The sequence below is a fragment of the Vespa velutina genome, chromosome 10 (assembly GCF_912470025.1).
Source record: "Vespa velutina chromosome 10, iVesVel2.1, whole genome shotgun sequence".
NCBI lineage: Eukaryota > Metazoa > Arthropoda > Insecta > Hymenoptera > Vespidae > Vespa > Vespa velutina.
The window spans coordinates 1883875-1910342 of record NC_062197.1 but is presented as its reverse complement, the minus strand read 5'-3'; the positions used below and the strand labels follow the sequence as shown (position 1 = coordinate 1910342).

Genomic DNA, 26468 nt, shown 5'->3' with positions numbered 1-26468 from the left:
AATAAATAAAAATAAATAAAAAATATATGCTTGAAACATTGAAGGTAGTTCTTTTTCATAGTCAAGAAGTATTTCCAAATGTAATCTATTGTTGTTGTCACGTGTATACGTTCGAAAAAAATCATTTATGAACGCATGATATTGAATTTTAGATTTATACCATGGTTTTTATTTTATTTTATTTTTCTTTTTTCTATCTTTTGCCTTTTTTTTGTTTGTCTTTTTTTTTCTTTTTGTTTTATATATATATATATATATATATATATATATATATATATATATATATATATATATATATATATATATATATAGATTCATTTCATTTTTTAATTTGTCGTCACAAGTATTTTTATTCTTAAGATATGTTATATATATATATAAATGACTGTAGCCTAAGTACACCGGTGCAAGCGAATAGCACTGGTCGCCGTGTACATATTATGACAACGTGTAAAAGAATGACATTTTCTATGATTAGTATTAAGCCATATGCAACGACGAAATATATTCGAAAAAGGATTAGCTGTAATTGAAAAAATTCGCATTTTTTAAAAAAAATTATTTAGATTAGGTAATTCTCTATGGATAACATGAAAGAAACCAAAAAGAAGAAATTGATGAATCTTTGTTAAATACTTCATGATCAGTGCGCAAAATGAATGTAATATGATAATTGATATGTCTCATTAAGGTAAATAAACCTTCATAAAAGATGATTCCATTTGAAGGTAATATAAATATACATAATTATTATGATTTTTTTTTTCTTTTTAAGTTTTAACAAAATCCTTAATAACCTTTGGATCCTTGATAAATTTTAGCATTAGTCAAAAATTATTTCTTTTAAATATATTTGTGTGTGTATGTGTGTGTATATAACTTTCTAGGAGGTAAGTATAATAAAAATATATATATATATATATATATATATATATTTATTTATTTATTTTAAGTAATTCGTAATATAATAATATTTCTTATTTATTAAGTTACGATTCTTTAAATTGATTTTGAATTCAATGTACTTTTTTCATAGGTTCTTCGTATGCAGCAATTTCCATATGGTAAGACTTAGGTAATCGATATTGCGATCATATAATGCATATTATTTAATGTCGTAAATATTATTTATCTTTGAATTAATTAACTACGTATTTTGCCATTATTTTATAATTTTATTTTTAGTTATGTATGTGTGTATATATATACATATATATGTACATGTATGAAAACGTTTTATATGAATATTTTATTTGATATGTAAAATCAAAATTAATGTTTTTATAAAATATAAAATATTAAATAATTTTAAAAATTAAATTTTATTCGTATCGATATAATATTTAAATAATGTAAAAGATTATTTGGAAAAAAATTACAATAATTTTAATGTTAATTTTGTACAATATATGCGATATTTTATTTTTGTTATTTTTTTTTTTTTTTTTTTTATTTCATTAAGGTTTCTACTCATTAACGTTTCTACTGGATACGTAACAATAACAATAACAATAACAATGTGTTTATATAAACGTTAAAATGTTTCTTTACGTTTGTCATCGGCGTGTGACCGAAGTATTATCGATCAGTAATGTCGTTGCATAAATTCAATTCCTTATACGACGATTACTCTTCTGAGAATACAAAACATGTGCCTTACGTCGAAGAAGAATTACATTCTTTTAATATATAACATAGAGAGAATATAAAAAATATAAGCAATTTTTTTAATAATTAAATATATCTCTGAATCCAAGAATATATTTGTTTGTTATCAAGATGTATAATGATGGATCAAGTGATCATGATTGTCAGCAATTAAAAAAAGGATTTTATAGAAATTTCTTCGAATACGATCAAACAAATACTGATGAGGTTATTTATCAAATTTATTTGAAATAATATTATATTTGTTTTGTTATATTAATACGCTTTGATATTATTTCTTTTTATTCTATATATTTTTATAGTTTCTTCTAAACCGTGATTTTAATAGTAATGCGGAAAGATTAATCGAAGAAGCCAATAAAGTTGTTGTTAAAAATTTAGAGGATTCTATAAATATGAATGAATCTTTTATTATGGGACCAAATAAACAAATTTTACTAAGTTATAAATTTGGAAACACGATGAAATTTTTTGAAGTAGGTATTTCCTTAAAATAAATTTAAAATTAAAAAATAAATATCCAAGAAATTATCTATTTATTATTTTTAGCTATGGAACAAATATATACCTGATCATATAAAAACATGTAAAGAGTACAAAATCTTAACGCTTAAATTGCATGTATATTTTGTCATTTTACCTAAATCTATGTTAATTTTAATCCAACAAAAAAATCATAGTAAAGGTAATAAGAAATTTTTCTTTTTCTATGTACAAATTTAAAAAATATTACAAAAGATATATTAACATTAGTCTATTTTTTAATTTAGATAAAAACATTCCTACAACAGCCTCTACTAAAGAGGATTCTTCTTTCATAGAAATAGAGGTAATGTTATAATAATGTAATCATATGCCTGAACAAAAGCTTATTTATTATATTGCATTTTATTAATAAGAATAAAATTCTAATAACAATTGTTAATGATGAACAGAATCATACAATCAAACTTGAAAAAGATTTTAACAAAAATATGGCACGGCTACAGCAATATTTGTCTACAGATGGTAAAGAATTAAAATATGAAACTCAATTGAGAGCATTTTTTGCATTACCTTACGTAGAAGATCCATTGTCTGATCCATTATTTCGTGAAATATTTAATAAGAGTTGGACAGAGAAATTATCTATACACTTGCAAGAATTTATTGCAAAGTATGTACAGGTAAATAATGTTAATCTGTGATGTATTTATGTTATCCAAAATAAGACAAAAAAATAGATATAATAAAAGTTGTAAATTTTATTTAATTATTTATAGGATAGTGGAGAGAATGAAGAAATTATGGGTGATTGCATTGAATCAAGTAAGATATCTGAGATTGATATAACTACTTCAACAATACCTTGTAAAATATCTAATACAGATAATACAGAAAAAATTGTTACCAAAAATAATCTACCAATTAAACCGAATGACAGAGATGTACCTGACTTTTTAGGAGATAAAAGTGAAGAACAACTTAATATTTCTTATGAAAGGAAATATAATATGGAATCAAAGTAAGTTTAATTTTAAATAAATATGTTACTGAAAAATTTCAATGCAATTGATTTATTTTTACAATCAACTTTTTAATTTTCTACAGAAGTACACAAACGCACAATCATTTAATAAAAGATTATCCACAGTATTATTTAGTAGAAAACACGGATCATCAAAATATTTATAGATACAATCCAAAATTAATACAATATAATCAAGAATTAGCATTAACAAAATCCCATTTATATAATGTTCATTCTAATTATAAAAAATTAAAATCTCGATTTCATAAATTACACGGAGATTATCATAAACTTCTGAGTATAGCTGCAGAGTTAACAGCAGTTCTTGAAAATTCAGTAAAAGGTCAATCTGTAGATCTACAAGGAATGTTAGAATCTTGTATGAAGATATTTCCAGATTTATTTAATCAAAATATAAGAGATGAATTGCAAGTATGTAATTCCATGAATTTTACTGAGATATATATTTTATATATTACATTTATATTTATTTGTAGGTAAAAGTACAAAAATCCGATGATACAAATAAACGAGATATTATTCAGCCTAATTTTAATATCATTAATATATCACCAAAATTGTTAGATTTTAAAAAGATTAAATTACATTTAATAAATGGAAATGTAAAGACAAAATTACTTCTCTTGCAAGCATTACGTTGGGTAATAGATATATCTTATGTGTTTTTAAGGCAATATACATAATAAATAGAATCAATTTTTATAGAAAATTACTTTAAGTCAACCTGGAGAACGTGATGAAGCTATACACGAATATATAAGTAGAGATTTATTAGGATTACATGGTCAGATTGCCAGTGACAATGGAAGATCAATTTTACCATATTTATTAACACCAGAAAATGTTCCAATGCCACATCCATTGCAACAATCTACAGCTAGGTTGTTAAATACTTTTGCTTCCTTACAATGTGGTAGAGATTATTTATCCATGGATTCATCTATAGTTAGGGTGGTACGTAATATCTTGATTAAAGTGTATTAAATTTACATTAATCAATTTATATATGTGAAAGTTTACAGAAGTTACAATGTAATAAATGTGTTAGATATTTAATTGCCTCAATGACAACTACCACGATGGAATAGATTCTCTGACTTATGATATGACACTATCTACTTTACAAAAATTATCATTGCGCAAGCAGCAAAGATTATATATGATAGATAGAGGATTGTTGGAATGGCTGATTTATCATTTACATAATGAAAGTAATACAATGAGTTTTTATAGATTAAAATATGCAACAGCTCTTTTGATGAATTTATCATTGCATAAGCAAGCTCAGATTAGAATATCTACAACAGCATCATTACTCATATCAACTCTTATAATGCTTCTGGCAATTGATCATCCTTCTGTAGGTAGATCAATCTTATATGAATAATGATTATTACTAGTGTATTATAAATTAAATAATTATCTATATTACAGGTATCACCATATGTTAATGGAGCATTAAATAATTTTCTTGCAAATGATCAAATAAATAATGAAGCAAAACATGTAAATCTTTCATCTATATTGGAACAATTATGTAAAAATAAAACTGGAGAAATGAGGTATAAGAAAAATATTGATAATTTGTAATTTATTTATGTTAAGACAGAATAATTATAATATTTCAGGGAATATCTGGAACACATTCTGAAAGTACATAAACGTGAATGTATTATTGATATAGAGGATGACGCAATTTCAGATAATGATAATGTAGGTAATACTTTTAGATTTATAATAGTTATATTTTTAACTGATATTAAAATTTGTAGGAAGAATTTGATGTATTGGAAAATGAATTAGAGGAGAATGATCCTGTTAAAAATCATAAAGCAGAATTATATGGAGAAGTATTGTTGTCAACATGTTATATGATTACACCAGATGTATTTCAGAAAGAATCTGTAGCTATTAGTAAAGCCTTGACAAAAACCTCTGATACAAAATTACTGCCATTACAAAACAATAAGAAACATAATCAGTCTTGCAGTAATACTAGTTTATCATTACTTGAACATGTTCCAAGGTACTTCTGATTGCAATTTTTATTTCATAAAATTATTAATTTATATTTAACTTTAAGATTCTATATTGATTCATTTTAATTTTAATTGATTAATGAAGATTCACATGGAAAGAAAAAAGAGAAAGAAGCGAAGATAAAGTAGTTAATCAAAATAGTAATAGTATGTTAAAATTATCAAAAAGCAAAATAGTTTCAAATAAAAAACGTACAAATAATTTTGACAATACTTCACAAACAATAAATTTGCCTAGTGAATCTAATAGGATTTGTTATAAACATACTGAAAAAACTATGTCACATAATATATCATACAATCTTGATGAAAATATGACAAATTTAACTTCTGTATCAAAAAAACATAATACAATGAATGCAGAATATGCAAAAGATGAAAGACAGAATAACAGAAGATTGACTAATTCAAATTCTAAAAAAATGAGTGCATTTAAGCAAAATTATTTAAAGAAAGCTATGACTGATGATCTTACAGTATATTTATATGAAAATCAAACTTCCAAGTGTGTCAATAATAGAACAAAAATTATCAAGTTGATATGATGTAAAACTCTGAAATATTTGTTTTTTTATTCATTATATGTTATTATATTATGAACATCATATCACCTTAAATTATATATTTTTACTATTAACTTTATTATTAATGATCATATAAAATTGTTTCTTCTTTTTTTTTTTTTTCTTTTAGAGAAAGTAGTACAATGACAATATCATCTTCAATGACTTTAGAATCTACGCATGAAAATAAAAAAGGTATAAATGTTATATTTTTAAATAATATATATATATATATATATATATGCATCTTAAAAAAAAATATCGTAAATCTTATATATTATCACATATTAAAATGTATAATAATTATAAAAGTATTAGATATAACAATGACATGCTTCATAAAGTTTGGGTTGTGTTTGCAGGACTAGAAAAATTCAGCAGTATTGCATCATTGTGAGTGAGAAATAATGAAATCATTACAAATTTTTCTTTTGCACATTTTTTGACATTATAAATTCCACAATTTTACGTGTATGACTTGCCTCTTTAAGTTGAAGGTTTTTTATTTTATATTTTATTAAGTAAAAATATTTATAATAAAAATATTCTATATCTTAATCATTTTGTAGGAGTAACATAAACAATGATAATGACAAATTATTTGATAATGCTGCCAATGCAATTAAATTTAAATGCGATAAAGAAGAAGAAGCATTTTTGGCCAAACCAAAAATTTCAAGGACGCCTCCTTGTTTACATTAATGTACATGCGTGCGTATAATGATATGACTGAAAATATGAATCTATAAACAAATGATAGCAAATAATAAACATCCAATTACTTAACAAAAAATTTATTTTAAATAGTATAAAAAGTATGTTTTTTTTTCTGTTTTTTCTGTTTTTTTTTTTTTTTTTTTTTTTTTTTTTTTTTATTTAACAATTTTTCGATTAAGAGTACGTAGATTTATGTAGTAAACGCATTTGTACTTATATTATCTGTATATTCGGTATTTCTATTATATAGTTCAGAAGATTCAAAATCATCATAATTATTGTTAATGTTATTATTATTATAACTGAAATTTGGCGAATGAACAGGTACTGGGTTATTACGTGGCCTATTTAAAAAATTATTACGTTTCTTTTTATAACCTCTATTTACATCACCTTTAGTATTAGGATAAAATCTTGTAGAATAAATATATCTAGGATAAAGACTGGAGCCACCAATTTTAATTATTATTGCTTTCCCATTATCTTTTGCATAACTATTAGAAAAATGATTATTTTTATGTCCCTTTATTACATAATTTAAATTACTCTTGGAAGGATAAGTAGATACTCCAGAAGGATATTTGATTCTTCTATAATTAATTGGTCTTTCCAACTTATGAAAATTAATGTTTTTACCATGTATGTTAGAATTATAATTATTTGATACAGAGCTTGATAAGTCACCTAAAGATGGACTTTGATTTTGATTTAAACCTTGAATTTGATCTTTGGTCTTATGATCTTCTTGCATATAAAATATGTCAGGTGAAAATATATTTAATGCATCATCTTCATAATTATATTTTCCTTTGATATTAAAGATATTACCTTTTTGCTTTCCATAAAATTGTTGATGATTATTGATGTAAGTATCATCTGCCATAGACGTATCAGAATCTTGTTCATATCTTATAGGAGCAAATGACGACGGGACTCCATTAGAATAGCTTCCAGATATGAAATCAGTATAAGAAGATCCTTTGTGATGATGATCACTTGAATATTGAGATGAATCGGGATTTCTATATTTTCCAAAATCAAACTCTTTATTACTACTATTAGTAGAGTATTTTTGAAAATGATAAGGCAAATCCTCTTTTATAAAATTTAAATTGTTATTATGATTTTCATAACTTGTGTCCATATGTCCTGACAATCTATTATCATTCGATTGAGCAAGAAAAGGTAAATTACTGACTTCAAGATTTGCTTTATTTATTCTGCCATTAAATGCATAATCCCTTTCTTGATTTTCTGTATCATAATTATTAATATTTTTTTGATTTATATTATCCCCAGGTATATATCTTCCATTGAAAATATGTTTGTTGGGTTCAAATCTGTCATCCGGTTTAAAATAGTAATCTATAGAAATTATTTGTTAAATTAATTTATTATTAATGTTAGAGATTGATAAAATAATTGATAAAGAAAAAAGAAAAAAAAAAAAAAAAAGAAAAAAAAATACATACTGCCAGTGGATGCTGCTGTATGAACCATAAGGATGGAACACGTAAATATTCTATACTATAAAAATAATAATCTTACAATATATTTATTTTATTGAAAAAGAAAGAAATATTTATATGTATTGATATTATTTGTTTACTTACAAATTTTGTTCTTGCCATCTTGATAAGAATTTAATTATGAAAGAAAAACTTTATAAGTGTAGTTCTTTACTAACTAAGAAGGAACTGCACACACTGATGTACAAATCTGCTGCTTACTGTTTTATACCTCTTGAAAGATGTCCCTCCTTGATAGAAAGCTAAAAGTGATCTTGAAGAACACATATTGATGGGACATCGGATGGGTCTTGACCATACAGAGCATAGAGAGTAAGAGTTAGCTTGCTTTAATTCTTCACTTTTACAAGTTCTTAGTAATAGGTCAGTGGAATACTTGTTACTGCATATTTATCCTTTCTCTTAGACTATATTTTTTGTTACATTATATATTTTACAAAAATTGTTTTTTTTCTTTTTTTTTTTTTTTTTCTTTTTTTTTCCACAATAATAAAATTTGTATTTTCTGATAGCTTACACTTCGTCCACGCAATATACGTGTATACATTCGTTAATTTTCCTTCGAATACTTTCTAGTATATGTATATGCAGGCACGTATCCATTTAAGAATGCATGCTGTCTGAAAATTGATCAAGTCAATTTGAATAGGGCGCGTTTTACTACGTTTTGATACTACAAAAAAAGGAAATCGATATGTGACTTCGATGTTATCACTATTTTAATCCTAAACGAACGATGAATTATAAAATAACATTTATCGTAAGCAATTTCTAAATCAATATGTTAGAATTAATAGGAAGAACTGGCTCAGATGATTTTTTCTTTTTTTTTTTTTTCCCTCGTCACTCTATGACTTTCTTTCACGGAGTGTATTAGATATTTGAATGTAAAAAATAGAATATAGACAGCAGTAGCATTAAGAAGTAGCATAGAAAGTAAAATGACAATGGAAAGTAGACACTAGTTAATAGTAAACTTGTCGTTACCCGTTAAAGAAAATCGAGTTGCAACAAAAAAAAAAAGAAAAAGAAAAAAAAAAAAAAAAAAAAAAAACACTTTCATATACAGATCTGATACGCTTTTTAAATTTTTATTTAAAAATGATGCGTACAATAATTGATATTACTATTTATTAATCATTCATATTAATTGATCTAACATTTTTATAATATAATTTTTTTTGTATTCGATAAACATATTCTATAATCTATGCAGTTAATTTAAATTACTGTGTATATATATATATATATCTAAACATGTGTGTTTAGAAAGTAGCGCGTACATTGTTTACTTATTATACGCATGCGTGAAGAGTATACATTTGTTACAAGGACGTTGTTTCTGCTCATGACTAAGAAATGACACTTGAGACTCTGTGTAATGTGTGTCAAACTATGGCGAACGAAGAAAACAAGGAAAGTGATTTAAATGATGTGGTCTTGCAGGAGAATGTGGTACTTGACACGCAATTATATGTTTAGATGTATCTATAGCGTTATATTATAATATTTATAAACGTACAAATTTTAGTGCAAAACTAATGCAAAGAAACGTCCAAAAAGAGTGTTGCATTTTTCTGATGGAGATTTAGAAGAATATTCTTCAGAAGATGAAGTAGATAAGATAGAAGAAAATAAAATTGTAGCAGAAATCGATCCGGTAATTAAACATTTATTAATTTATGATATAACACCGTTTATATTTTTCTTTCAATAAATATAAATTCATTGATTTGTAGCATACTCTTAATTGGTTACCTTGGACTTGGTATCAAACAACCTGGGTCGGTACAAAAGTATTGGACGGTTGTGATTATCTTGGTGAATGGCTAGCTAATTTTTTTGGTATTACAACACCTAAATATCAATTTGAAATTGATGAGTTTCATAGATTACAAGCTCTACAAAATGAGATAATTCATAAGAACGATTTAGAAATGGGTGGATGGAATAATCAGAACAGAAATAATTTAATTAATATTACAAATCAAGCAAAGAATTAAATGTGTCTATGTCTCTTATGTAAGATATACAATATATATCTTATATAAAAATAATTTAATATATTTAATGTATATATATATATATATTTATTCATAATTTTATAAATAAATAATAATAATTGTATATGAATATTATTTTAGAGATTTAGGTTATATATATATATATTTTTTTTTTAATGCAGCAACTTTATGTTTCAAAACAAAGTTTTATAAATATGTTATTTATTTTGATAAATAATTTTATCACTTACCTGTTATAGAAAGAGATATAATTTCATCTTTTATTGTCATACTTGTGCACAGTACGCATATAGTAAATGAGTACGATAGTTATAAAAAAAAAACGTTAATTATTATATAATTAATTTTGCTTTAGATATATTAATTTATTTTTTTTCTCAATGTTAATATTTATTAAATATTTACTAGTAAATTAATATTTATTAGTAATTCCATTGTAATTATTTCAGAGCAAAAAATACTCAAATTATATTAGTAAATATGTTTATATTTAATTAAATATATGTTTATAACTTTGTTTCTTTGTAATATGGTCAATGTATACATTATATTTTGATAACTTATATTAATGCTTGAAAATGTTAATATGAACTTAATGACGAATTTTGCTGTATTAAAGTTCACTGTAGTAAGCAAAATTTTTCTTGTAGACATTTGTATTGTAACTATATTTTCATATTTGACTTAATCTTATCTTGTAAATATTTACTACAGTCTTCTATAAGAGGAACTTCGTAACACATACATTTTGTAAGTAAACAGCAAATCTTTTTTTTTTCTTTTCCAATTTTTAATAAATTATGTTTCCGGTACAAACCTATGTAAAGTACTAGTTAATACCAATAATGAACTTTGAAGGCCTTGAGGTAAATGCCTTTGTAACCAAGAACCTTTATATTGTTCTATATGAGCTAACATTTTATTAGCTATGTCAGTTCTAAAAGTGGGTGGTAAATTGCATACTCCTAAATTGATAACTGCAAGACCCATATTACTGTTTGGATTAATACCCACGACAATTAGTGTTCGGCCAATTTTACAAGCTGTGAGCATTAAATCAGCTGTTAATTGAAGTTCCTGAATTTCCATTGATGCAAATTTGGAGGATAAGTTTCCTTCATATAATGAATGAGAGATACGTTTAATCTGTTTTGTCATTTTCTATTAAAAAGGAAAGATAATTCGTTAATAATATTCAATAAAGAAAATTTTTTTTTCTTTTTTTTTTTTTTTTATGAAGAAATAACTCGGAACTTACAGCAAATAGATCAGCTGAAAGATATTCCAAATTGACATTATCAGGATCTGTTAATAATCTGTATAAAGTGGATCCACGATTGTCAGGTATTTGTTGTAAATCTTTTGCCGATTGATTTTTACTTAAGGTTAATACTAATGTATCTAATCTGCCTAATTCTAAAATTGCACTTCCGATTTTATATTCTGAATCTTGAAAAATGTGAATATCTAGTAATTTAGTAATATGTTTTTGTCTATAACATAGAGAAGAGTTAATATATAATTAATAATTTAATATAATAAAAGTAATTATATATAATAAATTGAAATAAAATTAATACCTAATTAATCCGGATACCTCAGGCACGTCATAATTATCATCAATTCTTATATCTATATCTGTGCTTGAATTCCACGACATTCCTGCTGCTATTAAATATCCAATCCAAGCAAAAGGATGAGGAGTTAGATGGTGACTTCCGGACCAATGAGCAACCACTATACCAATAGAATCTTGTTCAAGAGCAGCTTTGATTGCATTTTTTGTATTCATATATGTAGATGCTGGACATCCTGCTAAGCTATTGTAACTTGCTGTTCCTGAACTTGACAAAATATTACCACCCGCTATTCTAAATGCTTCTGTCCATTCAGAAAAATCATAATCTGCCTGTAACATGCGTGTATGTGTATATATATATATATATATATATATATATATCGACTTTTTTATTATTTTTAATATTTTAGGAAAAAAAAGAAGAAGGCAAAAAATTCTCGTATTTATTATACCTGAAATCCATATTCAACGAGAATAATATTTGAAGGAATGTAATGAAATTCTAATTTGGAATGTAATCCATTGGAACAAAGTAGTAAAGTTGTGCTTGAATTCAAATTCAGAATGTGCCATAACTCTTGAAGGCACGAATACGATTTATATACCTCTGACATATCTGTTTCTATAGTTTCATTTACAGACAAATTCTGATCAAAGTTATCCGGTTGAACTAATAAACTAGCCAATCTTGGTCCAACATGTACATAACTCAAGCTAGGAAATACAGCAAGTAATTCTTGAAAAATAGGCCACATTTGTGTGAGATGATGTTGTCCTACATTGGAATCTACATCCAATGTTGGTACTAAGTCTAAATGACGATCTCTGTGTAAACAAAAATAATTTTACGTTGATGCAGCAAAAAAATTTTAAATGATAAAAAAAAAAAAAAAATATCAAATTTACCTGCAGTATCTGTCTAGTGTAACCATTTCAGATTTAGAATAACAAAGTTGCCAGTCACAAGCTGATGTTAGTCTAGAGTAGAGATGAAGATGAGATATTTTTAATGATGACCATAAGTCAACCATGTGTAATAAATATTCTAAAGTGGGTATGCGACCTCTTGGTGAAATATCTAACAATATTCCACGGTGTATAAATCTTGGTTCATCTTTTATGAGAACAGGTTCTATTTCACATGTTTCAGATGTATTATCTTTTTTACTTAAACGTAATATTTGCACAAATGTGCATACTGCATAATGTAACCCTGGTAAACTTCCAGCACAAACTTTAATCGAGTTTTGAGAAATATGTAATTGATAGCCATGAGAAACATTGAACAAATTTTTGTTCACTATACATTCTATTTTGTTTTCGCAACATAATTTTCCAGAGGTAGGTTGAACTTCGCCTATTTTTACATCATGACCTAACTCCAATAAGTGTGTTCTGCTAACTTCCCAAACATCTAATATTCTGTGTATGGACTCACTGCCCTATATTAAAAAATATTATATTATAAAATTAATATGATCGAATTATTAATAAATATTTCATTATATTTATATACCTGTATAATGGATATAAAAAGTTCTTTGCCAATGACAAATGGCGGTGAAAAATTCTTAAGTTTACAGATAGTCTTTGGTTGTGGCCAAAGTAAGTAATAAATTCCTTCTTTTTCTGTAACAGTTTTGTTAGGACTATCTTTTCCCGATTCTCGTAATGGAATATCGTATACTGGTTCAGAAGATTTACTAGATTCAATGGAGAGTTGGCTCATATTGCTTGAAATACTTTTTTGAGAAAAATTTCCTTCTGAAAACAATCCAATTGGACTATGCATAGCTTCATTGTCATTTGATGTGAAATTGGATAAAAATTTTTGAAGAAGGCTATGCAAGGTCTGTTTTCCACGAGAAAGATCATATGGCGTTTTTCCTGCAAATGTTCTACAAACAAATATATTTTTTAATATTATGTAAATATTGAAATTATACAGTAAATAAAATATTACAATAAATCTTTACCCTTTTACAGCTCTTATAAGAGGATTTGCTCCAGCTTGTAATAATTCATGACATATACCTATATCACCACGATTTATTGCATCGTGCAATGGTGTAGCGCCACATCCATTCTCAGCATTTATATCTGCACCTCGGTCTGTAAACGGGAAACTGCATTTTTATGTTATCAGTATTTTATATTATAACTAGGATGCACCACGTCATTAAGTATAAGTTAATTTTACCAATCAAGCAGGTAATGACATCTTTATTCCCATAACAAACCGCCCAATGCAGCGGTGTGTTTTTACTACCTTGTGAATCCCAGGAATTTACATGTATTCCTGCATCTAGTAATTGTATTATTTTCTCTATTCTGTAAGTGACATTACATTAATATATCTATATAGTACAAATTTTTCATTTACAATTGACATTACTAATATAATAAGTTTTATTTCTTTCTTGATTTGTTTTAATAATTAATAAATACAAAGAAGAAACGCACTCAGAAGCAGCAGTTGCCCTTAGCAATTCCTCAATATAAATACGACGTATTATATCGCTGGTTGCTAAATCAACAGCATTATGTCCATTTGCATTTTGTACAGCTGGATCTGCTCCACAATTTAACAAAGTCCTTACGATATCGGCTTGGTTTGTCTAATTAATAAAAGTAATTATGAAATATCAAGGAAGTATCAAGATATAGTCATATACAATTTCTTTTAGCTTTACCTTGGATGCATATGATAAAAAAGTTCCTTCCTCTAAGAAAGGTTGATTCAATATTTTATCTTTTGTTATTCCTTCAGCCGTAGGACCATTTTCACCTAAGTGTAATAAATAAACGTAGAAATTTTAATTGATTGATGAAAAATAAGCTATGACATTTAACATTACTCAATTGCATCATTTGACAGTGTATCAAATATATTGTACATTTAGTAATACCTACACGCTTCTAAAATGGATCTGATAATATCAGTACGTCCATGTTCAATCGCTGTACGAATATTTTCACAAATGTCTTGCATCTCTGCTTCTTCTTATTTAATAACATTACATTACATATTGCACCGGATCAAAATAATTATTAAATATCGTCAGTTGTCAGAAATCATACGAAGCGTAATATCGCGGTATAAGTTATCGCCCTGCTCGCAGGGGGGCCAAACTCATGTGAGACAGGAAAGATTTTAGTTACACTCCTGTCGCCGACATGTTTCCTGTTGTTGCTGTAGCCCGCTATCTGGCGGTTAAATTTGAAAAAAGGATTGTGCAAATCGGAATAAACATGTAGTCTAAAAACATGATTGGTCGTCATCGAACGAGCATACTACGTATATACGATTGATTACGGATAAACTTTAATTAAAGAAAAATGAAATTTACATGTAAATAAATAAACATTAATCTAAGGGAAATATTAAATTATATAATTTCATTAAATGAAGGACGTAAAAATCTTAAGTATTTCTATGAAATATTAGAAATAATAGTTACCTCGAAAAATTCAAATTCTTCCGCCATTTTATATGACCTTCGACAGTACCTTAAGGAATGATAAATTTAAAAGAGAAATTAATCAACGACATGACCGTTTTATTTACTTCGTTTGATCGTCATATTTTGGAGGTTAGATTAATAAAATATCGATGTAAAGTCATAAATCGCTCACATGCAAACGGTTCGGTAACATTTGAAATGAGACGCCGTAAGCGCCGGTATACCTGTATCTCGGCTGTATCTACTACGCAACTTCCGCTAACTCGCTGCTGAGCAAAATGGACGCCTTTGTGTCTGTTTTCTTCGTATTCGCACTATAAATACTGTTTTCCCCGCGATGCACCACCTTTGACATGGCGATGTTTACGCGGTGCTGTGAAACATGTAAGTGAAAGTCGTGAGGTGATATTCAGTTCGGTGCATATCTTTGTGATCGTTGTAAAAGCGCAACCATCCAAGTAGGCCACAACCACGGATTGACAATTGAGTGGATATCGTCTACGGGGAAAAGTTTTTTGCTAAAAGGCTTGACACGGTCAAACGTAACGATTTGGAGAACGCGCGATAAACGGATACATGTTTGTCTACGATTAAAATTGATGCTCATGCAAATGTGTTCATGCTGCCCGCCAAAATTATATTCCGCATAGTACATTCGGGAGCATAAATAATCGTCGCGATTGCTTGGGGTAAGGCAATTGATACTGAACCTCCTTATACATCAACTTTGTTTTTATAGGCTTATCTGACGTTCAATTGATTTTGTATATTGTCACTGATCTATTTAATTCTCTTCTTTAGCGGGCTTTCGCGTTCGTTTGGAAAATTCTGCTGTCTCTAAACATCATCCAGAGCTCATGTTATCATATGTATGATGTTGGATGGTAGACATCCAACGAAGAAAGGTAATGACTTAGACGGTATTATAACGTGTTGGTATTTGTAATCATTGATATTAATGATAAAAATAATTGAGATTATCAAAATGATTATAATTAATTAAAGCTAAATCATATTAGCCTGAATAATATTATTTATTATTACCAATGGTATCTTCCGTTCAATATTGTACATATGAGATATTAGTTTATTTTCCTTATTGATATACATTTAAGTTATTATCGAATATTTTTATTACTTTTTATACATTTGTTTAACTGACTATATTTATATAATCATAATATTATTTTTAATCGATTGAATCTATTTAGGAATTATTCTTTATTGTATTAATATGTTATGGTGTTGGCTCTTTTTGTTTTTTTTGTTTTGTTTTTGTTTTTGTTTTTTTTTTTTTTTGTTTTTGTTTTCAAAGTTTAGTGCACAACAAATTTATTTAAGAATTGATGATATATCATCATTAATTATACTTCAGATACAATTAATTAGTAGTTTTGTTGTTATTTTATATTTTTATGAATTTTCGATTAGTTGTGTGTCAATTTTTTTGTAAATCATATTTTATACTTTTATTGTGAAAGATTAATAAAGTGCACGTGTTATTGATCATAATTACAGAATGTATGAAATAATGATATAATTATTATCTTAATTTTATTATTATTCACATATTACTATATAGGGAGATCGTATGCAGCACTACAAAATGATTATAATTTTATAAAGAATAGGTACCTTTTTTTTAATATTTCAAAATATAAATTATTTTATTAGCATTTATACCAATAATATTTTTTGGCCAGTAGAGTCTTAATCGAATCAAATTTTCTGTTATAGGACAAGGGATTGATAATCATGGATCGATTATTGGAGGACCCACGTGCTTCATCAAAGTTTGGTTGAAATTTTCTTTTACATCATGGGAACTTAAAAGAGACTTTGTTAAGTTCCCAATATAACTTTAGTGTTAGTGTTCTCTGACAAGAGTTAGATACTATTCCGTTTAATAGTAGAATGTGTTGGAACGTTTAGGAAATGCAAGTACAAAAATAAAACAGCAATGATTAGTTTGGGTATATGTGGCAACAGTGCTGCATTTAGATATGTTCTGTTGTCTTACATCTATATTATATCGTGAGTAGAACTTTTATATGATGTTAGTGCAGTGCTTCATATATTGGATTGTTCTATGAATCGAGGGGGGAAAGACAGAAACACTGGAATTGATTTTGAATCTATTTTTTGTCCAGGCTGTAATGCCAGAACAAATCAAATTCAAAATGAATGGGGTTATTCCGAGTGTGCCAATTACTACCCTCGCTGGTATCGCGAGTCTCACTGACTTGTTGCCTGAAATGCCCCTACCAACGCCGCTGCCCCAAACTCTGACAAACAAATCTCTCCTGTTTCATCCAAGAGTGGCAGAGGAAGCACAAATATTGTTAAGTGTTCGAGATGAAAATTTAGTGCCCCAGTTAATATTGTCCCTGTCACAAACTTCGTCGGATCATATTGAACTGAAGGATAATTATGCTAATACTGAACAACCCTTGGAATCAGAGCAGAATACGCCGGAATTGCTTAAAGCAATTCTCCAGATAAATCCACACGTGTTCAAAGGACCTCAGTATAATTCTCCAAGAAATTGGTCTCAGGGTACACAGCAGATGCATTCTAATCAATCACCAGCAAATTATGGCCGCTTTTCACCATCTTATTCAAATTCTTCAGGGTCCAGGCAAACGCCTCAAGGTAGTCCTGCTCATCCTGCTGCAGCTAGGACTGTACTCCCACCACCTAGTGGTATCTCTCACGCGCAGCATCCACGAATGCCAGTTACACCTCAAAATCATGCAGATATTTCACAAATGTCTCCTTTTGCCGTGCCTTCTCCATCTCCTAGAGGAAACGTTATGACGGAGCAAACGAGAACATCGACTACGCCACAGCATGTACAGGATGACTCCAATTGTATAAATCCTCTGTCGAATATAGCTCCCCAACCAAATATGTATTCTCCGGCTCATATGAGCTCACCCAATACACCTTTGACATCTTTGGGTAATGTAACGCCTCAGCATCATAACATGGCTGGTATGACGCCGCAACACAATATGCACATGACTTCTCCAATGCGTGCAAACATACCTGTTCAGCAACAGCAAACTATGAACATGCAACAGAATGTTTACGATCCAACGATGAATCAACAAGTACATCATCCGTTGCAAAGTAATGAGCATATGGATATTAATAGCAGTGTTCAAGCTAATCAACAGTTTTTACTCGATCCAGTAACTGGCCTTCCTGACATAGATTTACCAATAGAGAATATTGAAACAAAACAAAGCATGGATAATGCTGCACAAGATTTATTGTCAGGTTCACAGACCACGTCATATCAAAACCTTCATAATGTTAATGTTGTTAATACTTTAGATCATACTAATATAATGCCAATGCAGCATCAACAAAACAACAATTCTGACAAAATGTTAAAAGTGCCCACTACACCAACAGAAAAAATGAAAGAACCTGTTGTTATGTTGAATAGATTATCTATAGAAGATCAGACGCTTATGCAGAAGAGTTTAGCTGCATTCGCTGAGAAATCTCCCAGTCGTGCTGCAAGGATGGGAATAACCAATCGCGATGATACAAAGAGTGATTCCGAAAGTGAAGAAGAAATTGGTAAAAATAATAAATATTTCAAAGCGCGAGCAAAGGAACGTCAGGTTCAGAGAGAAAAGGAAAGAGCAGAAAGGAAGAAAAGCGAAGATAAAATTCGTAGGAGAAGAAGGATATTGGATGACGATGATGAGGATGAAAAGAAGGAAGGCATATTTACACCAACAAAACCGAAAATAAGAAAGGTGGAGAAAAAACTAGTTCCAGTTTTGTCTAAATTAAGTGTAGAAGAGTTAATGGAAACTAATACATACCAACGATTTAATTCGACGATAGAGACCATTTTTGAAAATACAGAAGATATTGCAACCAACGCCGAGTTAGAGGAAGATGGTGATGTGCCTCCAGAATTGCTTATTCCTAAATATCAATTACACGATTTATGTACCGAAGCGGCAAAATTAAAAGCTTTAGGAGCAATGGAGTCTATTCCAGCGGATAGATTGGTTAGATTGCTAAATATTTTAGAGAAGAACATTCGTGACGGAGCTCGGGTATCACCGTTGGCAGATCCCGATGACGACGTTGACGAAAGCAGGCTGTGGATGCAGTTGGCCATGGAAAGGGTACAACGTGCCGTAGACGCATCACTGATATCGTTGCACATTATGACATCAAGTAATATGCCCAAGACAGTTTATTTGGAAGATGTAATCGACAGAATAGTTCTTTTCATGAAATTTCAATTGCAAAACACCATTTATCCTTCATTTGACCCTGTTTATAAAATAGACACAAAAAACAAGACTGACAATTATAATTCTAGCGGACGTAAAAAAAGGGGCCACATGAAGGAAGTTCGCGAAAAGAGCATTCTTCAAGTTTACAACAAAATGCACGAACTGGTTGGTCTCCTTGCCGAATTATTAAATATTCAAGTGTTAACGGATACCAGTGTCCTTCACGCATCCACGTTAGGCGTTGCACCGTTTTTTGTTGAATCCGTAAGCGATCTTCAATTAAGCGCTCTTAAGCTTGTCACCGTAATATTTACCAAATACGAAAAGCATAGAAGATTATTGTTAGATGATATTTTGGCGTCAATAGCGAGACTACCTAGTAGCAAAAGAAGTTTACGCACATATAGGCTAAACTCCGAAGATCATATACAGATGCTAACTGCGTTAGTATTGCAGCTTATCCAATGCGTCGTGGTATTGTCAGACAGTGTTGTACCGCAGACAAAAGGATCTTCAAAGGACGATGAAGAGAAGAAGGAAGAAAAAAAGGAGGAAAAGAAGGAGGAAAAGAAGGAAGAGAAAAAGATTAGCCATGTCGATGCTGATGTTCTGATTATAAATAAGTACGAGACCGCCACTAGAATAGCTGGTAATTTTTTAACTGTATTTTTAAACAAATGCGGAAGCAAAGGAGAAGAAATTGATTATAGACCATTATTCGAGAATTTTGTACAGGATCTATTAGCTACAGTGAATAAACCTGAATGGCCTGCAGCGGAATTACTTCTTAGCTTGCTTGGAAATTTATTGGTTGGACATTTCTCGAACAAAAGTTCGGATATGTCGCTTAGAGTTGCTTCCATTGATTATCTTGGAGTAGTTGCAGCTAGGCTAAGAAAAGACGCGGTCAGTTCCCAATGTAAGCTGTCGACGATTGATCAGATTATAAGAGACATCAAATTGGAACAACAAAAGGATGCCGATTATGACCAAGTCAAAGACAAGGAAATCATAGGATTGAGCGAGGATGAAGAAAGGACGGTCTTTTTACAGAAAGTACTTTTAGATTATTTGGCCGTTAACGGTACGAAGGATTCGGCATTGGTATACGCTCGACACTTTTATTTGGCTCAATGGTACAGAGATTGTGCGGTAGAGAAGTCACGCGTAGGACAATCAAAGAATAGTCCGACTAAGAAGACGCATAAAAAGAGAGCGAAGAAAAAGAATAAACATCATAGTAGCGATCAGGAAAGTGATTCGGAAGTTGAAGATCAGGATGCGGATGAAAATGACAATAACGAGCAGAAAAATTCAGAAGCTTATAGACTTATAGAGGAAAAAAAGAAATATATTATTAGCAGAATTAGACCGTATAGTACGGGAACTAAGCCAGACGTTTTACAAACCTACATAGATTACAATTCGGCCGAACTCATTTCTCAATATCTTGCATCAAAGAGACCATTTTCCCAAAGTTTCGATCGTTATCTCAAACAAATACTTCACGTATTAACAGAATCATCCATTGCAATTCGAACGAAAGCCATGAAATGTTTAACGATGATCGTTGAAGCCGATCCAAGTGTACTTGCGAGAGTCGATATGCAACTCGGAGTGAAACATTCGTTTCTCGATCATTCAACATCGGTAAGAGAGGCTGCTGTCGATTTAGTTGGAAAATTTGTATTGAGCAGACCAGAATTAATAGATAAATATTACGACATGTTGCTAGCGAGAATATTGGATACAGGTGTCAGTGTTAGAAAACGTGTAATTAAGATATTGAAGGATATCTGTATGGAGTGTCCAGATTTTCCAAAAATCCCAGAGATTTGCGTGAAGATGATCAGAAGAGTGAACGATGAAGAAGGGATAAGAAAACTAGTTATGGAAGTTTTTCAAAATATGTGGTTTACTCCTGTAAGAGAAAGACCTACTCTTGATTCGGAATCATTATTAAGAAAAGTAATGAATATCACCGATGTTGTTGCGGCTAGCAAAGATATGGGCTTGGAATGGTTCGAACAACTGCTGGTAAGTTTGTTTAAACCAAAGGAAGATAAAGATGATAGCACGAAAATGCAAACTGAACCTCCGAAGGCATTGTTAACGGCATGCAAGCAGATCGTCGATTGCTTGATAGAAAATGTTCTTAGGTTAGAGGAAACTAATCTAGGTGACGTAGGTAAATCCGAAAAGAAAGGATCGTCACAGCGACTGGTCGCTTGTTTGACTACGTTATATCTCTTTGCGAAGATCCGACCGCAACTTTTGGTTAATCATGCGATCACCTTACAGCCTTATTTAAGTTTAAAGTGTCAAACACAAGGGGATTATCAAATAATAAGTAGCGTTGCGCATACTCTCGAGTTAGTAGTACCATTGATGGAACATCCCAGTGAAACGTTCTTAGCACAGCTAGAAGAGGATTCGGTTAAATTAATTCTACAACACGATAGATCGGTCGTAGCGAGTTGTTTATCGTGTTTAGGCTCTATAGTGAACAACGTCACGAGGAACTTTAAATTAATACGTGACTGTTTTAAAAAATATTACGGTCATCTGACGGAGTACAAATCGTTATACGAGAAAGATCCGGCGAATCCAATGCTATTGAAATATAGGCCATTTTTCAGAAGAGCATTGTTCACAGTCGGCTTATTATTGAGGCATTTTAATTTTACCGATCCGGAGGTCATCGAGGGTTTGGCAGAGAACATAAAGGATCAAGTATTTGAGACATTAAATTACTTCGTCCATCAAGACAACGATGATATACGTCATTTCACTTTATCCGCTATTGGTTCTCTTTGCATAAGACATTACGAATTCATGTTGGTTCCCGAATTGAAGGAGCTTTATCATCATTTGCTTACGTCGGAGAACGCTCTGGTTCACATGAGAATACAAGTTTTAAATAATATTGAAATATATCTTCAGGAGGAAGAAAAGAGAATGATAAAACAGGACTTGGAATGGTCGAAGATGTCAAAACAAGAGAACTTGAAGGAAATGGGCGATGTTTCCTCGGGAATGGCTAGTACCGTCATCCAGCTTTACATTAAAGAGATATTGGAATCTTTCTTACATGCGAATATAAGCGTTAGACACGCTGCTCTTAAAGTTATACAACTGATTTTGACTCAAGGTTTGGTGCATCCTGTGCAAATAGTACCCTATTTGATTTGCATGAGCACGGATTGTGAGAAAGCCGTCAGTCACAGCGCGGACAAACAGCTGCAGGACATCGAGAAGAAGTATCCTGGTTTCATCCATATGAAATCACAGTTTGGTATAAAACTAAGTTTTCGATTACAGAAAATATTGCAGAATGATAATACTGTGAGAGGTATGCGAATTAAAGAGGGTGAATTTCCTGGTGCACTCAATGGTTTTCTATATACTATATTAAGGAATACGAAACAACAGAGAAGGGCGATAGTCTTGTCCTTTTTAAAACAATTCGATGAGAGCGCTAAGACAAGTTTATCTCAAATGTTATACTTGGCTGATAATCTTGCTTATTTCACATATCAGGTACAAGACGAACCGTTATTCATCATCCATCATATCGATATTATCATATCGATGTCAGGTACAAATTTGCTGCAGTCTTTCAGAGAAGCCTTGCTGCCTAAGGAAGGAAACAGTCAATCGACGTCGCATCATCATCATCACCATCATCATCATCATCATCATCATCAACAACAACAGCAACAGCAGCAGCAGCAGCAGCAACAACAACAGCAGCAGCAACAGCAACAACAACTACAACAACAACAGCAACAACAACTACAACAACAACAGCAACAACAACAACAACTACAGCAACAACAACTACAACAACAACAATTACAACAACAACAACATTTGCAGCAGGTACAGCAAGAGCAGCAGTTGCAGCTCCAACTGCAGCTGCAGCAACATCAGCAACAACAACAACAGAATCAACAGCAGCCGCAACATTTGTTGCTGCAAGAACACCAACAAGATCAGCAAATGATGCAACCGCCTATGCAGCCGATAGGAATGGTAGGATCAAGCGAGCAGCCTCGTTCTGAAATTATATTGTCTCTGGTAGATGAGGAAGACGACGAAGAGGACGAAGAGACGATCCTAGCAAGATTACCAGGTGACACAACTTTGCTCCGAGAATACATCACAGCCAGTCAAGGTTTTCTTTTGCTCCTGACATTGAGGCAACATCTAAAAGATCTTTATGGTTTCTCCGACGCGAAGATCGGTCAATATTCGCCATCGGAAGCGGCCAAGGTTTATGAGAAAGCTGTGAATCGTAAGAATAATCTTTTGTTCAAACCTAAAGCTACGTTACAGAGGCTGAAGGAAGGTGTAAGCAATGCTGAACTCGACGCCGAGGGTAGAAAGAAGTTGGTGAAGGAGTATTTGGACTTTAAACAGTTAATGTTGAAGTACGATCCCGAAGAACCAGACGAAGGAGAGGAAGGAGATACCAGCGGCAAACAATGTAACACGGATAACAGTCAATCACCAAGGATACCCAATCCTGAGGTTGATAATAAACTTATCGATAGTGCAGTAACAAGCAATTCTTTTGGAAATGTTCAGTATCATCAAGCAAATATGAACTCGTCTATCGAGCATTCGAACAACTCGATGAACTCAACGATAACGGCGTCGACACCGACGTCTCCACGTGTACCCAAACTTACTATACATCCGATGAATCCTGACATGAAGGAACATCGTAAGCATCGCGCGCACAAGACGGAAAAGGTGAAGAAACATAAGAAGAAGAAAAGGAGAAGAATCTCCGATAGTAGCGAGAGTGGGGAAGATTATAGTGACCCTGATTTTCTAGTGTGAGTGCGGTGGTATCGGGACCTGCGTGTACATAAAGTCATATTCATTTCGAAATTTTTAGAACATCAAAGGGGCAAGGGACTGTTCTGGTATCTATATATATCTATATATATCTATATCTATATATATATATATATACACACGTGTATATATATATATATGTGTGTGTGTGTATATATATATATATATATACATACAGATAAACAACAAACATACATAAACATACATATAAATGTAGTTATACTTATATGTATATATGTATATCAGATCAGATGATTTTTATCGATGATACCAGTGCTGCTCTCTGGACGCTCATAATGGCGCAATGAACTTTCGTTAGGTGAAAAATGAGATGCTTCTGTAGAAGAGTACTAAAAGGATGTACTGTATAAAGTGAGAGAAAGTGAGTGATAGAAATAGAGTATGAGAGCGAGAGCGAGAGAGAGAGAGAGAGCGAGAACGAGAGAGTGAGAAAGAGAGAGCAAGAGAGAGAGAGAGAGTATGAGAGAGAGAGAGTGTGAGAAAGAGAGAGAGAGAGAGAGAGGGAGAGAGAGAGAGAGAGAGAGAGAGGGAAAGAGAGATGGTGGTGCTGTGGTTACGTGTGCGAGAAATATCTTCGATGCGAGCGATTACAATTTTGAAGCACACTCGTCGTCACTCGGCGAGATTAGAATTATATTATACTATGTTCTGCTAAAAGCATTAAATTTAGGATCTCTCTCCGATGTGAGACAAAGACGTCCGGGTTGATTCGATCGAAATCGAATCATTATCTTATTTTTCATTGTCTGTCTCATACATATGATGTATGGTTTTTAACGATGATCTTAAACATAGCAATGATTACCAACGTTTTTTCTTCTTTTTTCTTCTTTTTCTTTCTTTCTTTTTTTCCTTCCTTCTCTTTTTTTCTTTCTTTCTTTCTTTTTTTTTTTTTTTTTTTTTTTTTTTGCAATTTTACTCCTTCCTTTCTTTTTCTTCTTATTTAATTATCCTCGATCGATTTATCTCTAAATGATTTATCGTCGTTTCAAAAAATGATGATAGGAATCAGCAAGACACAAAGCTATTCTTGCTTTACGCATTTTTATTGCCACTCTTATTTTCTTTTTACTTTTTTTTTTCCTCCTTTCTTTCTTTATTTCTTTCTTTTTTTCTTTATTTCTTTCTTTTTTTCTTTCTTTCTTTCTTTCTTTCTTTCTTTCTTTCCCTCTTTCTTTTTCTCTCAATGTTAAATTATATAGATCTTTTTGTTAATTCTCGAATCTACCCGGTCTTACGTCGTTTATAAAAATCGGCCCATTAAAAATTCGACGCGTGATTAAAAAGGAAGAAGGAACTTGGTTTACAAGTTCGCGCGCATCGTTTATTTTCATTTTCTTTCTTTTTTTTTTTTCTTTCTTTTTTTTTTCTTTTTTTTCTTTTTTTTTCTTTTCTTTTTTTTTTTTTTCTTTTTTTTTTTTGATTCGTATAAACTAACGGCAAATCAATGGCAGGTTCGTTCGAGTTCGGAAAATCAATTCGGTTTTTGTCAATCACACCGAACCAAGTTCCCTGTCGAGAATCTAAGTACAATAGTGCGTTAAATAAAAATACAAAAGGAAAAAAAAAGCAAAAGAAAAAGGAAGACGGAAGGAAGGGTAAAAGGAGAAAAAAAAAAAGGAAAAAGGAAAAAAATATATATATACAAAAAACATTGCATCCGAACAAAAACTTCTGTAAATATTAAATAAAGTAATAAAACAACGTTGAGATACGAATGTTGGGTTTAAAATAAAGGAAAAAAAGAAACAAAAATACAAACAAACAAACAAACAAATAATAAGTAAAACGTAAGGTCAGCGCTCGATACAAAACTGAAAAAAAAATATAAAAGTGGTGGTGAGCTTTCGTGCAGCGATTAAAAAACGTTACGTTTACCATGAACTTTACACGAAGCCTTTTCTTTTCGATCGAATTTAAAAGAAAGGAAATAGCGTAAGATCTATGAGGGGTGGGATGGATTGGATTGAGAAGGGGGTGGATGAAAGGGGTATAGAAAGGGTGGGTAAAATAATAAAATACAACAGAATAAAATAAAATAAAATAAAATAAAATAAAATAAAATAAAATAAAATAAAATATATAGGGCGGACCTGTTAGACTTGCTCCACAATATGTATAATAGAAGTGTGTAGTAAAACGCATTGCCTATGCATTATATAAAAAAAGAAGAAGTGAGGAGGAAGAAGAAGAAAAAAA

General features: G+C 30.4%; 5 protein-coding genes across 21 annotated transcripts; 3 read left to right on the top strand and 2 right to left on the bottom strand.

The window, feature by feature from the left end:
- Positions 1-1449: 1449 nt before the first annotated feature.
- Positions 1450-9707, top strand: LOC124952685 (lisH domain-containing protein ARMC9-like). 10 transcript variants are annotated; one of them, XM_047502930.1, is made up of 19 exons: positions 1450-1875; positions 1971-2144; positions 2218-2353; positions 2439-2497; positions 2604-2834; positions 2931-3172; positions 3259-3610; positions 3676-3840; positions 3905-4153; positions 4248-4559; positions 4634-4761; positions 4828-4912; positions 4972-5225; positions 5324-5743; positions 5932-5996; positions 6164-6194; positions 6371-7703; positions 7818-9502; positions 9579-9707. In XM_047502930.1, exons 1-17 carry the CDS (start codon positions 1780-1782, stop codon positions 6501-6503), a joined length of 3132 nt encoding a protein of 1043 aa, XP_047358886.1. In that variant the 5' UTR covers positions 1450-1779; the 3' UTR covers positions 6504-7703; positions 7818-9502; positions 9579-9707. The 10 variants fall into 10 exon arrangements, with proteins under 10 accessions (XP_047358886.1, XP_047358889.1, XP_047358888.1 ...); XM_047502933.1 differs by having other exon boundaries at positions 6371-8359; positions 9380-9502; XM_047502932.1 differs by having other exon boundaries at positions 6371-8359; positions 9317-9502.
- Positions 5726-9041, bottom strand: LOC124952687 (probable serine/threonine-protein kinase clkA). The gene is made up of 3 exons (XM_047502942.1): positions 8132-9041; positions 7991-8045; positions 5726-7883 (listed from the first exon to the last, which is right to left on the bottom strand). The coding sequence occupies exons 1-3, from the start codon at positions 8147-8149 to the stop codon at positions 6709-6711; spliced, it is 1248 nt and encodes a 415-aa protein (XP_047358898.1). The 5' UTR covers positions 8150-9041; the 3' UTR covers positions 5726-6708.
- Positions 9443-10050, top strand: LOC124952224 (protein FAM177A1). Its single transcript, XM_047501768.1, has 3 exons — positions 9443-9502; positions 9579-9707; positions 9787-10050. Exons 1-3 carry the CDS (start codon positions 9443-9445, stop codon positions 10048-10050), a joined length of 453 nt encoding a protein of 150 aa, XP_047357724.1.
- A 585-nt stretch (positions 10051-10635) lies between these two features.
- On the bottom strand, positions 10636-14854 carry LOC124952686. The gene is made up of 11 exons (XM_047502941.1): positions 14564-14854; positions 14344-14438; positions 14114-14268; positions 13851-13981; positions 13627-13762; positions 13167-13548; positions 12557-13092; positions 12103-12475; positions 11652-11980; positions 11330-11564; positions 10636-11232 (listed from the first exon to the last, which is right to left on the bottom strand). The coding sequence occupies exons 1-11, from the start codon at positions 14640-14642 to the stop codon at positions 10870-10872; spliced, it is 2814 nt and encodes a 937-aa protein (XP_047358897.1). The 5' UTR covers positions 14643-14854; the 3' UTR covers positions 10636-10869.
- A 508-nt stretch (positions 14855-15362) lies between these two features.
- LOC124952684 (nipped-B-like protein A) lies at positions 15363-25077 on the top strand. 8 transcript variants are annotated; one of them, XR_007101978.1, is made up of 4 exons: positions 15363-15803; positions 15916-16019; positions 16852-24332; positions 24409-25077. XR_007101978.1 is itself a non-coding variant. In XM_047502923.1 (4 exons), exon 4 carries the CDS (start codon positions 17271-17273, stop codon positions 24228-24230), a length of 6960 nt encoding a protein of 2319 aa, XP_047358879.1. In that variant the 5' UTR covers positions 15363-15803; positions 15916-16019; positions 16852-17148; positions 17265-17270; the 3' UTR covers positions 24231-25077. The 8 variants fall into 8 exon arrangements, 6 of the variants coding, with proteins under 6 accessions (XP_047358879.1, XP_047358882.1, XP_047358883.1 ...); XR_007101977.1 differs by having other exon boundaries at positions 24405-25077; XM_047502923.1 differs by having other exon boundaries at positions 16852-17148; positions 17265-25077.
- Positions 25078-26468: the final 1391 nt, after the last annotated feature.

What these genes read in the sequence shown, in the direction of transcription:
- LOC124952685 (XM_047502930.1), top strand. Translation starts at nt 1,780, where the DNA reads ATGTATAATGATGGATCAAGTGATCATGATTGTCAGCAATTAAAAAAA. An exon ending in ACACGATGAAATTTTTTGAA is followed by an intron (nt 2,145 to 2,217) that starts GTAGGTATTTCC and finishes TATTATTTTTAG; the next exon opens with CTATGGAACAAATATATACC. An exon ending in ATATAAGAGATGAATTGCAA is followed by an intron (nt 3,611 to 3,675) that starts GTATGTAATTCC and finishes ATTTATTTGTAG; the next exon opens with GTAAAAGTACAAAAATCCGA.
- LOC124952684 (XM_047502924.1), top strand. Translation starts at nt 17,271, where the DNA reads ATGCCAGAACAAATCAAATTCAAAATGAATGGGGTTATTCCGAGTGTG.
- LOC124952687 (XM_047502942.1), bottom strand. An exon ending in TACAGCAGCATCCACTGGCA is followed by an intron (nt 7,884 to 7,990) that starts GTATGTATTTTT and finishes TAATTTCTATAG; the next exon opens with ATTACTATTTTAAACCGGAT.
- LOC124952224 (XM_047501768.1), top strand. Translation starts at nt 9,443, where the DNA reads ATGGCGAACGAAGAAAACAAGGAAAGTGATTTAAATGATGTGGTCTTG. An exon ending in TGGTCTTGCAGGAGAATGTG is followed by an intron (nt 9,503 to 9,578) that starts GTACTTGACACG and finishes TACAAATTTTAG; the next exon opens with TGCAAAACTAATGCAAAGAA. An exon ending in TTGTAGCAGAAATCGATCCG is followed by an intron (nt 9,708 to 9,786) that starts GTAATTAAACAT and finishes ATTGATTTGTAG; the next exon opens with CATACTCTTAATTGGTTACC.
- LOC124952686 (XM_047502941.1), bottom strand. Translation starts at nt 14,642, where the DNA reads ATGCAAGACATTTGTGAAAATATTCGTACAGCGATTGAACATGGACGT. An exon ending in CTTATAAGAGCTGTAAAAGG is followed by an intron (nt 13,549 to 13,626) that starts GTAAAGATTTAT and finishes ATTTGTTTGTAG; the next exon opens with AACATTTGCAGGAAAAACGC. An exon ending in GAGGTATCCGGATTAATTAG is followed by an intron (nt 11,565 to 11,651) that starts GTATTAATTTTA and finishes TCTATGTTATAG; the next exon opens with ACAAAAACATATTACTAAAT.